Consider the following 13,317-nt stretch of genomic DNA (forward strand, 5'->3'; position numbering starts at 1 on the left):
TCAAATTGCGCTATAAACGTGCGTGTTATAATGTAATTTTTATTTCTTTAATATAATAAAAAAATTTTTACATTTTTTTAGAAGATGCAAATATATTTTTTACAAACAAAGATATAAATTATGTATTATTACACAATTTAATAATGTCAATACATGTATTCCATAATGAAACTTTTTACAAGATCTAACTTTCATACAATATGTTAAATTAATAATATGTTTTTAATATATCATTTACAGCCACTTGAGAGACACCTTATAATTTGCTTTTAATTCCATAATTGATAAATAGAGTATGATTAATATTTTACATATTTTTCTTATTTATTATAAATGTAGAAATATTTAAAGCAAATTAGCTTCATTTTTTTATCAACAAAATGAATATGTAATAAAAAAATTGCCATAGTGGAGAATTATGAATAAGTAAAAATGATGAAAATTTATAATAGATTGTCATTTAATACGATTAAATCATATTTACCTTTATTTCATTGCTATATTTAATTCTAAAATAATTATTTGATATTTGAAGCCTAAATATTTCATTCAAAAAAATTCAATATAAAAATTTTAAACAAAGGAAGCTTTTAATTTAAAGATACAAAAAACTGTTATCTGCCTAAATAAAAGCAAATTCTGTTTTAAAAAGTTTTTAAGTTTTTAAACTCCAAAAGTGATCTTATAATTTGACGCTATCCTGTGCAAACACATTTTGGTACATACACAAAAATATCTTTTTCATTATACTTAAACTAAAATAAATGAAAAAGGAGTAATGCCGTTATAATATTATATACCTTGGAATTTTACAACAAGAAAAAAGATACACACTTATATGTTACTTTACCTAAAAATCCTTTATTTCAGTAATATACGACCGTAATTTCATAACTTTCGCAATCTATATAGCCGTTTTTTTATAATACTGTTACGAATTACAGCACTTCTCCCGCGTCGCGGCATTTTATTTACAATAGAGAACACGAACTATAATACAACTGAATTAGAATATGTTAGAGATCTTTGAATTAGATGGTGTTGATCGCTCGACGGTCCGATCCCGACTCTCCGATTGTCCGTTGATAAAACACCTCCGTGGCAACCCCTCTCTTCTATTTTTCTTTAAGGAGTTGCTCACAACAGGGCAGTTTCACATTACAGCGACTTGATTTGGACAAGTCGCCGTAACAATACGTTCTAAAAATTAAAACAAATTGTCTACCACATATGAGGGTGCCCTCATGAACGCTTGTGTTATAAGAGAACATCGCATATGGGAGCCACTCGTCCCAGTCGCCTCTGGATATGTATTGTTTTAAGTATTCTGTTAATACGTGGTGAGATCTTTCTATAGAGCCGTTGCTTTGGGGTCGGAATGCCGTTGTTTTAAACTGGGTCATTAGCGAGCTTAGGAAGTTCGTCCCCTGGTCTGTCAAGACTCCTTTGGGTGCCCCGAATCGGCAGATGAAGTTCTTAATAAAGGCGTCCGCGATCTCGATTGCGTTCGCGTTGTGTAGTGGAAGGGCGAGGGAATATTTAGTTAGAAGATCTTGTATTATTAGAGTGTATGTATTATTTTTTGAAGAGGTTGGAAGGGGGCCTACAATGTCCATGGATATTTTCTCGAAAGCTTTACCGTGAGTGTCCGTAATTGTCATCGGTTGTCGTGTTTTTATTCTTACTAATTTTTTTTTCTCTGACAGGTTTCACAATTATTCACAAATTCTGTTACGTCTTTCTTAAGTGTGTTCCAATAGTATTTTTCCCGAATTCGTCTGTATGCCTTTATGTCCGGCAAAGGCAGAGAGAGATGATTTTCCATTATAATGGGGAGTCGCTCGTTTTCTGTCTAAGTTTGTTTTTTTGATAGGCTAACGGAATCTAATTGTAGCTCGGTTGTTACATCGAGTATTGAAGCGAAAAGTTCGAGTAAGTCTTCGTGCGTCGCTGTGTGGTGTTGTGACGTCTTTATTGGAAATAAGAGTAGTTTTTTGTTGCCAATTTTTACTACTTTAGTTCGGCATAATGTTAAATCTAATGATTTCGGGACTTTCCCTGCTTTAAGTAAATCGACGGCGCCCGGGTCTAACGGGTGGCCGCTAGTTGTTACAAATATAGCCAAGTTGTTACTTCTCATTATTAGTCTGTCCCTTGAATTTGTTATGGTCTTTCCCCTCGGGGAAGCTGGGGTGTTGTAGCTCTCAAATATGTTTTCGTCTTCGTCCGTATCTGTTTCCGTGTCCGTGTCGGGGCTTGAGGTCTGTTTTTTGTTTGAAGGGGAAGATATAAGTGTGTTTTCTGTTGGGGGGGAAGTTTCTCGCGATGTGGAGGGTTGCGGAGATGTGGAACGAGAACGCGGTTGAGTAGACTCGGATGTGGTAGGGGAGTTTACTATCGTGGATCTTGATCCCAGAATCGGGGAGCGGTTTGGTGTAGGTTTTCTAACGTCGTGGAATAAATTTGAGGAATCGGTAGATAATGGGAGTGCTGTCGCGGGGTTTCTGGGCAACGCGTCCGCGTTGAGATTCGTTTTGCCTGCTTTATAAGTGATTCTGTAGTCGAACTCTGCTAGTTTCAATCTCCATCTCAATAGTCGCGACGTCGGGAAGTATTGTGTGCAATATATGATTGCGAGGCATTCCTTTTCTATGGTGGAGTAATTCAGTTCCGCATCATGCAATAATCGGGATGCGTACGCTATTGGGCGGTCCTTTCCTATTTCGCCCTGACTTAATACATCGCCTATTGCGAATCCAGACGCGTCCGTGGTAATTTTGAAATCTTTTTCAAAATCAGGATATTGGAGGAGTGGCTCAGTGGTCAGTATCTCGCGGAGGGTGTTGAATGCCTTTTCCTGCTCTGGTTTCCACACGAATTTGGTGTCTTTCTTTAAAAGTATTGTCAAGGGTTTTGAAATTTGTGAGAATTTTGGTATAAATCGTCTATAATAACCTGATAACCGTAGAAACTCTCTTAGATTCTTCAACGTCTTCGGTCGCGGAAATTGCTGTACGGCTTCGATTTCCTTGGGGCACGGTTTCACGCCATTTTCGCCGATTATGTGGCCCAAGTATGCTACTTCTGTATGTAGGAATGAGCATTTCGATGGTTGAAGTTTTAAATTAGCTTGTCTAAGCTTCCCGGCCAGTTTATTAAATTTTGCGGCGTGTTCCGAAAGGCTCCGCGCGTAGATTACAATATCATCGAGGTACACAAATAGTTCGGCGCCCTGAAGGCCTGTCAAGATATTGTCCATGAGCCTCTGGAACGTCGCGGGCGCGTTTCTAAGGCCGAAGGGCATTCTTTTGTATTCATAATGGCCGTATGGAGTTGAGAAAGCCGATTTTTCCGCGACGTCGGGGTGCATCTCGATTTGATGAAACCCGCTCGCGAGGTCGAAGACACTGAAGTACTTAGCACTGCCTAACTGATCTAGAATCTCGAGAATGCTTGGCAACGGATACGCATCGGGCATCGACTTCTCGTTCAATGCGCGGAAATCGATGACCATTCTCCACTTTTTATTCCTCTCTACATCGGCCTTTTTCGGGACGATCCAGAGTGGACTATTATACGGCGATTTCGAGGGAGCGACAATGTTTTGCTCCAAAAGCTCTTTCATCTGCTTATTAATCTCATCTTTGTGGATAGGTGGATATGTGTATTGTTTAACATGTATTGGTGAATGGTCCGTCGTTATGATGCGATGTTGTATCGCGTTGGCTTTACCGAGGCGCTCCTCGGAGAGGTGGAAGAGGTCTTCATTGTCTTCCAATAAGTTTTCCACATGTAGTTTTTTTCCTCGCCGAGGTGATCGGTGCTTATCATGCCCTTGATCTCCTCGTAGCGGGAATTTATCGTGTTGAGATTGAATATGGATGTGGAATTAGAAATTATTGGTTTGATTTTGGAACTTGAAAAAAATTTTTGCGGGTTGGCGACGTTCGACAGCTCTTCCACCTCTACCAGCTCCATTTTCGGCGTGGTAAAAGTTATCTGTTCGCTGTTTGTATTTACGCAACGTACAACCGCCTGTCCGTCGGAGTTCTTAACGGAACAATGAGGGAGGAAAATCCCTTTAGAAATCTCTCGACGGCTGAGACAACCGAATTCCGGTCCGGTTACTTTTATTTTCATCGATGCTGTGGTTCGTGGTTCAATACTGCCCTTAGATTGCGTTGTGAAGAGGAACTCATTCCTTTGCCACAACACGCTTTCTTTTTTATACGAGATCTCCGCTCCCTGTGATAAGAATTCCCGTGATGTTTACATCTCTCTTTCGTGCTTGTTATTTTGAAATTCTTACTTAGATCAAGAAAGTGTTTATCTACTAAATGCTCGTGCGACGCTGCTGCAAGCCCGTCATCAACATAAATCGCTAGAAACATTTTTTCTTCATTCCTATCATAAATGTAGAAACACGTGTTTGCTGAGCTTTCAGTATAAATCCGAATTCTTTAATAAAATTGCTAAAATGTTCGGTCCAACATCTCGGAGCCTGTTTCAGCCCATACAAACTTTTCAGTAATTTACAAACTTTTGTTGTCCCGTCACGAAATCCTTCCGGTTGTTTCATGTATATATCTCCGTTTAAATTTCCATACAAGAATGCAGTCTTTATGTCAAATTGACCTAAGCTTCATCCGTTACGCGCAGCGATACTTAATAAAAATCTCACGGTATCATAACGGATTACCGGCCTGAAAGTTTCTTTATAGTCGAGCCCTTGTATCTGTGAGCATCCTTTTGTTACCAATCACGCTTTAAATCGTTCCATATTATCAGGAGAGGTCTTTTTTGTGTAAACCCAGCGGTTATTAAATATTTTGCGATTTACAGGTTTCTCGACTAAAATCCACGTTTCATTTTCGCCTAAGGCATTTATTTCTCCTTCCATAGCATTAATCCAAAATTCCGTCTCCTTACAAGTAATTGCTTCATTATAATCGACAGGTAATTTCTCTGCACGAAAAGTGGTCGGAGAACCGTAAAATTCTGTCCGTTTAATCGTTTTCCTATCACGAAGTTGCATTACATTATCATTTTCGATCGAAGATTGCAGAGGCTGTTGTGCTTCATCTGTACTATTATTAATATTGACTTGGAGTTCTGTATTTCTAAAACTAACTTCATTGTCATGTACAACTGGATCTTCTGCAATCTTCACACCTTTTTTAAATGTATCTATATCAATTTTGTTTGCTGTTAATCTCTCGGGTTTAAATAGTACATCGCGACTCAAAACAACGTCTCCTAAACTTGGCACAAATACCCGATATCCTTTGCAATTTTCAATATACCCAACTAGGTACCCTTTTACTGCTTTCCTGTCGAGCTTTCTCCTTTTTTGAAACGGTACATGTACAAAGCATTCCGTCCCAAAAACTTTCAAATTTTCTATACTTGCCTCTTTGCCGTACCATAAATCGTAGGGATTCTGACCCACCTGTTTTGAAGGTCCCGTTCTGTTTATGACATACGCAGCTGTGTTCATCGCTTCAGCCCATAACAACAAAGGTAATGCCGATTTCGAATATAACATTGACCTTGCAGCCTCGACTATAGTTCGATTTTCCCGTTCTGCGACACCATTCTGCTGAGGTGTATACGGGACACTCCAGGTATGTTTTATACCTTTATTGCTCAAATAGCGTTCGACGTATCTATTTTTAAATTATTTTCCGCCATCGCTGTGAAGTGTTTTTATGTTCTCCCCGAACAGATTCTCAACCTCATTACAAAATAGTTGCAACATATCGGATACTTCTGATTTTTGCCACATAAAGTAAATTTGCCTAAATCCAGAGTAATCATCTTTAAGAATTAAAAAATATCATTTTTTCCCTATTGATTCGTGTCCGATCGGCCCACACACGTCGGCATGTATAATTTCGCGACATTTCTTAGCACGATCGCTTCTATTATGAAAATTAAGCTTATGGTGTTTTCCATACGCACAACCTTCGCAAAAAACACTATCATCCTTTACATGAATCCCCTTAGTTTTCAAAAAATATTTTACATGTTTAAAGTTTTGATGACATAGTCTTTCGTGCCATAGCTGTAAGCTTTCGCTGCAAGATTTAACACATACCTTTTCTTTACTAACATTATCAACTAAATTACATCTTTTTGCTGTTGTAACGCATAAATTCACTTTAAACAAATCGCCCCAAATCGAACCAGTCGCTATGACTACTCCGTCGCGTGAAAATATACATTTTTCGCCATATTCGGTAATCGCGTGATCGATTCCTTTTCTCGTGACGGTAATTATTGAAAAAAGATTTTGTTTTAATTTTGGTACAAATAAGACATCGTACATAATACCTGCTATCCATTTCCCGTCTACATACGTTTCAATTTCTATATCACCCTTTCCGTATGCTGGAGTAGGTTCTCCATTAACTAGTTGAACGATCACCGGTTCTTCAAACTCTTCAAAGTCGTGGAAAAAGTCTCGTCGGTGCGTCATGTGATCGGTTGCACCCGAATCAACCACCCAGATTCGGTCACATTTAAAGTCACTGCTGCTTCCTACAAAAGCCTGCTTCTGGCCCGAAGTCGAAGTCGAAGTCGAAGTCGAAGTCGAAGTCGAAGTCGAAGTTGAGGATTGCTGCACTCCACCGTTGTTGCGTGGCCGGAAATTTCCCTTCCTCTTGAAACAATTTGTGCTTAAATGTCCTTTAGAGCCACACACGTGGCAACCAACACAATTTTTCCGTATGTGGTGCATTCTACCACACGTATAGCAACCTGTTATTTTAGGATAATGACTGGGATGATAAAGTGTATAACTGAAATGACCTAAACTGAATTTATTGACGAACAAGTATATCTTACTTACTAAACAACGATAGACACTGTATAAAAGATAGAATTCGGTACGTGAGCGGCTCCGATGTACTCTCCACCGGATCTAAAACGAGACTCTTGGGAAGGTAGGCTCAACAACATCTTTGAGGGCCGTGTCATTTAACATTCTCCCCCCAATTGAGATTTATTACACTGACGCTAAATCTCAATTCCCCCTTTTTTTGAAATGACACTTAATCTAATAACAATTAACCTGTAATCACCAGCCCTCTTCCTCTTTTTATTTTATTCTAGGTATACAAAATTGTTCCTACAAACACTATGATTTAATTGTAACCTAATCGGTCAGGCTTCACTACCTTTCTCCCGCTTCTCGTTACAATATTGTCATTATGACTATTCTCACTCTCATTCTGTTCTGGCTCTACTGACTGACGCGCTGAACAATCGCTGATTTTACTTGAAACAATTTCCTTTATTCTTGTTGGCGATCTCGCACATCTTAATTCGAGCGGATGAATGCGTTGGATAGGTCTAATCATTTTTCCGCCGGCTGTAATTAAATGCACAACTCTTACATTACTATCCTTACCGGGAATCAATGCCTTAACGCCTGCTAATGGCCAATCAATACGCTTGATCTTTTCACATTCGACTAATACAAGGTCTCCGACATTCACAATTACATTATTCGCGGGCTTACTGTTTCTATTTATTAACGCCGTCAAATATTCGTTTCTAAATCGATGTCGCAAATCGTTCTTTATTTTTTGTTGGTACTGAAACTTTTTATCCAACCGACAATTTTCTATTTGGTCAAGGTCTAAAACCCCTACTTCTTTTATCTCCTGCAGAAACATTGATGGCGTTATGGGAACTAGATCTTGCTTACTCTCGGACATAAAGGTGATGGGTCTGTTATTAATTATGGCCTCACAATCTAATAGGTTAGTTAACATTTCTTCATATGTTAGGCATGATTTTCTCAAGGTTCTCCTTAATAGGCGTTTCAATATGCCAATAAGCCGTTCCCAAAAGCCGCCCCACCATGCCGCAGTCGGAGGGTTGAATTTCCACTCAATCTGATTAGTAGCAGCTACTCTGGTTACCTCCTCAAAATCTATTTTCTTTAATTGATTATAGAGCCCTACAAAATTCGTGCCATTGTCGCTGTATATTACCCTCGGCCTACCTCTTCTAGATATATGGCGTCTTAAAGCCATTAAAAATGAGGGGGTCGACAATGACGTCACCAGTTCCAAATGAATGGCCCTATAAACTGCGCAGGTAAACACGCAGATCCACGCTTTCTGCCCTCCCTTTAAATACACCGGCCCGGCAAAATCCACGCCCACTATCTCGAAGACCGCGGCGTCCCTAATTCTGTCCAGCGGCAACGGTGCAGGTACAGACTCGAGCGGCTTGGAATCATGCCTGCGACAATTCACACACTTCCTGATTGCCGACCTAATTACCTTCCGGTCACCCAAAATCCAGAAACTTTCTCTCAGCGCGCTCATTGTTATTTCAACTCCCGCGTGATTTAGTTCCCTATGTTTCGCCTCCATAATTAAATGCACAATCCTATGATTACAAGGCAAAATGATCGGGCATCGAAAATTGTACGCATCTTCTCGCAATACTATTTTCGTGCTTAGACGAAGCAACCCATCCACATCCCTGAACGGCTGTAAATGTTTAATTCGCGCATCATTTTCCCCGTGAATGAACGTTTCTAACTGAATCAGTCTCACCAGAGTCACTTCAGCTCCTTGCATTTCCGAAATACTCAAATCGCTTTGGATTCGTGCATCGGCTTTGTTACTCGTATTAAACCTGAATCTTTTTATCCACGCTAAGACCCGTAAAATTTTCTTATAATCGGAGAATTTAGTTTCAAACCAACTCCCTTCTCCCTTACAATTACTCGCGGCGGAAAACAACACCGTAGATTTAAAATTTTTAGAACTCGATTTCTTCATCTCTTGGCCCACTTCCTTCTCGTCATATGTGAATTCACTATGAGGCCAGTTCTCCGCTCCCATGTATAACCACGCCGGACCCTCCCACCAGCGGGAGCTCGCTAGCTGGTCCACCGTACACCCTCTTGATGGTAAGTCGGCGGGGTTCAAAACTCCGGGCACATGCCGCCATTGTTCGGTCTTTGTGAACTCACGTATTTCCCTGACCCTATTGTTTACGAAAGTGGCCCAATCGTATTCCTTCTTAATCCACGCTAGCACCGTTGACGCGAGTCGCTCCAGAAGTACGTACTAATATTTTCTAGCTTTAGGGCCTGCAGCACGCTGGTTGTTAATCGCACGGCTATCATCGCCGCTAACAATTTTAATCGCGGGTTGCTATGTCGCGCGTCCGTCGTTTCCTTTTTTACCGGGGCTACCCGTGTTTATATATATTACGGCCGCGTATGCTACCTTGCTGGCGTCACAAAACGAATGTATGCTTACGCGATCCGTATTGGGAACATCCCCCAGAAAACATCGCGGCAATGAAATCTTATTTAAATTTTGCAATTAATCTAGCCATTTTCTAAATTTGCGTTGTATGTCCTCCCCGACTTCCTCATCCCACGATAACTTTTGAGACCAAGTCTCTTGTAACAAAATTCGCGGGCAAAGTACTACGGGACTTGCGATTCCTAATGGGTCAAATATACTATGGGCGGTTGAGAGAATATACCTCTTAGTTATCTTTTCTGAACCTGATTGACTCAGTGGTGGTACCTTCAACGACAGCGTATCGCGCTCTTTGTCCCAGCTCATGCCTAATACAGCGGTTTGGGTTTCGTGAGAGCCGTCGCTGTTATACTCCCACCCTCGAAGGTCGAACCCGCCTAACGCCATCACTGCTTTTGCATCGCTCATAAACTCATTCAGACTTTTTTCCGAGTTTGTGCTCGTAACGCAGTTATCCACATAAAAACTCTCAGCCAACTGCTGTATATTATACGTGCTAAAATCTTGGCTGCCCTTACTCTCTGAAGCCTTGATGATTTTACTTAAATGCAAGTGAATTATTGCTGCTAGAATGAAGGGGCTACACGACACACCGAATACTACTTGACAATGTCGTAAAACTACAATTTCTTCGCATTCATCCACCCATAAAAAACGCAAGAAATCTCTATTTTTACCATGCAATGCGATTTGCAGAAACGCTCTTTTAATGTCGGATATTATACCTATACGACCTTTTCGGAAACGCAATAAAACCGTTGGGATCAGTTCTATAAGATTAGGTCCTTTCTCCAAACAGTTATTGAGCGACGGGTAGCGAGGTTCCTTTGCAGATGCATCGAATACCGGTCTAATCTTTGTCGTGCTGTTTTCTTTTATGACGTGCCGATGTGGTAGGTAGTGTCCCCACGTCACTGTCTCTTCTTCCGGCACATGTTCAATGACGCCTTGAGCAAGCCATTCTTTAAAAATCGCGTCGTAGTCTTCAAACAGCGCATCTCTTTTTAATCTCTTTATGGTGGAGTGCAGCCTTCGCGTCGCACTCTCTTTATTGTTCTTCAGCGCTGGGTGGTTTTCTAGCCACGGCAATTGCACTTCATACCTGCCGTCTTGGTTTATAGTTACTGTTTCGAGGAAGTCTTCTCTTAACTTCTGCATGTGTGTCTCCCTCGAGGCACTTTCTAAAGGGTCCTTTATTCCCAAAACATCTAGGGACCATAAATCAGCTACTTTCTCGCTATTGACAAACATACCCGTCGTAACTGTGACTGGATCTTCTCGTTTATCCGGGCTTGTTATAGCGCCCATCACCGTCCAACCCAAGCACGTCTCGACGGCGACTAATCCGCACTTTAATTCGTGCCGTCTACCTGTAAGTATTTTTCCGGCTACGTCTGCTCCGATAAGAATAGCCACCGCGCTTTCAACCTCATCGATGTCTGTGAGTGTAATACCTAATGCCTTCAACTCTTGCATCCACGGTCCACTCTCTACCGTAGGAACTTTTTGGCATGTAATCTCTTCATCCAGTGCCGAGAGAGTGCACAGACAACGATCTTCCAAATCACGCAGTTGTATCTTATACTTTTTATGCTGCACGATACCTGACTGCTTTCCACCAAAAAGCATATGTTTCATGGCTTGCTCCCCTATCGACTCGTATCCCACACGATTAGCAGCTTCCTTGGTGATGTACGAGTGCTGCGATCCATCATCCACTACCACTCGAACGACACTCCTGTTCTCACCGTTGCACAAATAAAGACGCAATGTTTTCAGGTACACTTCGGCTTTATTGGCATTTTCCAAATTGTTAATCTCGACTTTAACCGGCGTATCTGAACTTTTTTCACTCTCTTCTCTCTTCATTTCACGGCACATTATTAGCACATGCCGTCGCGAACACCACGCACATTTCACATGTGAACGACATTTTTTAGCGTCATGGCCTATATTTAAACAGTTAAAACATGCGCGCTTTTCTTTTACTCGTTGTTGTCGTTCACTAAGAGTCATCCTTTTTGCCTTATAGCAATTCATGCTGAGATGTTCACTCTCACCACAAAATAGACACGGTTTTAGTTCACCTTTCGTCGTCAGTACATCAGTCGCACTCGGTACATCTCTCCGTTGTCGCCTTCTGTCTGGATCCTCGCGACGTTTCTCCACTTTCGACTCTGGCTGGGGCTTCAAGCTAAAACCCTTGGAAGCCATGGTGACCCGTTCCTCGCTTTCGACTTCCTTGGCCAAGAACTGTAGTAGCTCATCCAACCGATTTCTCGACGGATCCGCCTTCTCACTGGATCCTTGCGATGTTTCAGCACGCCTGGCACTTCGTTGCCAAACGCGCAATAACTCCTCTGGTAATGAGGATTCCACAAGAGGGAACAGCATTGCCGCGCACTTATCGGTAGTGACACCGAGCGTGTCGAGAGCACTTAGATGTGACTCGATAGTGTCATATAAGACCGCCAAACTTACACTCTTGCTCGGTGTCATCGCATTTTGAAGCACTAATTGCAACAGCTCGCGCACATACACCTCTATTTGTAAATCATCACTACCGTACCGGTTTTTTAAACTTTGATTCACTTTATCATAGTTCTGTGCTGTTGCTGGAAAACTTCTAATTACATGATCTGCGCGTGAATTAGGTACTATCGCCTGGCTTAAATATTGGAATTTATCCTCTTTGTCGATAGTGTCATTTTCGTGTATCTTTTTAAAGAGGCTCCAAAACCGCAACCAATCGCGCACATTCCCACTGAACTTTGGTATTTCTGTCTTCGGCAGGTGGCACGTTTTTTTATTCTCCTTTTCACCACTCGAAACGCTCCCGTTTGATGCATCTGCTCGGGCTGATATAAACTGCTCCATGTCCCACTTGGCTCTTAGGAAATTCTTCTGATACTCTTCTGCGTCACCCATCTCTTGCTCGATGGTATGATCTTGTATGTCCGCTGTATCATACAAGAGGTCTATGCAGTGATCAGTGGTTGCTTCCAACATCTTCATCTTGTTTTCCAAAAACTGGAATGCAACCCCGATACTCCGCGCATCTTGTGGTGTTGTCTGAGCTTCGTCGAAAGCCTTCAGTGCTTTCGTAAATGCTGCACGCTCCGTAGTTCTCTTCTTCTTGATCCTATCCATTTTTGATGTTCGCAAAAATGAGCCACTCAGTTATACACGACACTGAAGAAATCCACAGTCCTGTCACGGTCGCCAAATGTTATTTTAGGATAATGACTGGGATGATAAAGTGTATAACTGAAATGACCTAAACTGAATTTATTGACGAACAAGTATATCTTACTTACTAAACAACGATAGACACTGTATAAAAGATAGAATTCGGTACGTGAGCGGCTCCGATGTACTCTCCACCGGATCTAAAACGAGACTCTTAGGCAGGTAGGCTCAACAACATCTTTGTGGGCCGTGTCATTTAACACAACCAGAAAAATCATTCTTTTGAGGCTCGTTATAATTCGATTTGTGTTGATAACGATTTTTCTGATTTGATATATTTGTCGACTTTCGTTTCGTTACTAATGCCACAGCCACATCCTCGTCGTTATCCTGTTCTTGAATTCTGACTTCCTCAGTCATCAATCGCGCCGTCAAGTTTTCAAGGGTTTTCTTTTTATCTTCCACTGAGTCCCACGCACTATGAAAGTGATTAAATCTCATATGTAATATTGACAATATGCGTGTCAATACCATGGAATCAGGAACTCCACCCCCGAGGTTCTTCATCTTCGTCGTTAGCTGTTCAATTTTAGCTAAATTGTGATTTACATTTTCACCTGAGTCCCATTTCAAATCGAAAAATTGTTTTTGCACTATAGAAAGATTTTCGTCAGACTTCATATATCATAAACTGTATTGAGTTTCCTCCACATTTCTTGAGCAGTTGTAGAACTCAGGAGTAAATTGAAAGGTTTCTTCTCTGCTGAAGTAACTATCAACTTACGAGCTACTTTATCAGCCTTTAAAAACCTTTGTAATTTTGCTTCATAAT

General features: G+C 41.1%; 1 protein-coding gene across 1 annotated transcript; it reads right to left on the minus strand.

Moving 5' to 3' along the window:
• Window positions 1-6,527: 6,527 nt before the first annotated feature.
• LOC143261735 (uncharacterized) lies at window positions 6,528-12,446 on the minus strand. Its single transcript, XM_076527963.1, has 5 exons — window positions 9,520-12,446; window positions 8,722-9,009; window positions 8,012-8,253; window positions 7,712-7,966; window positions 6,528-6,661 (listed from the first exon to the last, which is right to left on the minus strand). Exons 1-5 carry the CDS (start codon window positions 12,444-12,446, stop codon window positions 6,528-6,530), a joined length of 3,846 nt encoding a protein of 1,281 aa, XP_076384078.1.
• Between the last annotated feature and the right edge of the window lie 871 nt (window positions 12,447-13,317).

Source organism: Megalopta genalis, unplaced genomic scaffold (genome assembly GCF_051020955.1).
Source record: "Megalopta genalis isolate 19385.01 unplaced genomic scaffold, iyMegGena1_principal scaffold0064, whole genome shotgun sequence".
Classification (NCBI taxonomy): domain Eukaryota; kingdom Metazoa; phylum Arthropoda; class Insecta; order Hymenoptera; family Halictidae; genus Megalopta; species Megalopta genalis.

Bases quoted from the DNA above. Each gene is read 5' to 3' on its own strand.
- LOC143261735 (XM_076527963.1), bottom strand. From the start codon at position 12,446: ATGGATAGGATCAAGAAGAAGAGAACTACGGAGCGTGCAGCATTTACG. The intron at 8,254-8,721 runs GTTTGAAACTAA...GAATTGTCGCAG, and splicing joins TGTAAGGGAGAAGGGAGTTG to GCATGATTCCAAGCCGCTCG. The intron at 6,662-7,711 runs GTAAGCAAGATC...AATTGTTTCAAG, and splicing joins CATCACCTTTATGTCCGAGA to AGGAAGGGAAATTTCCGGCC.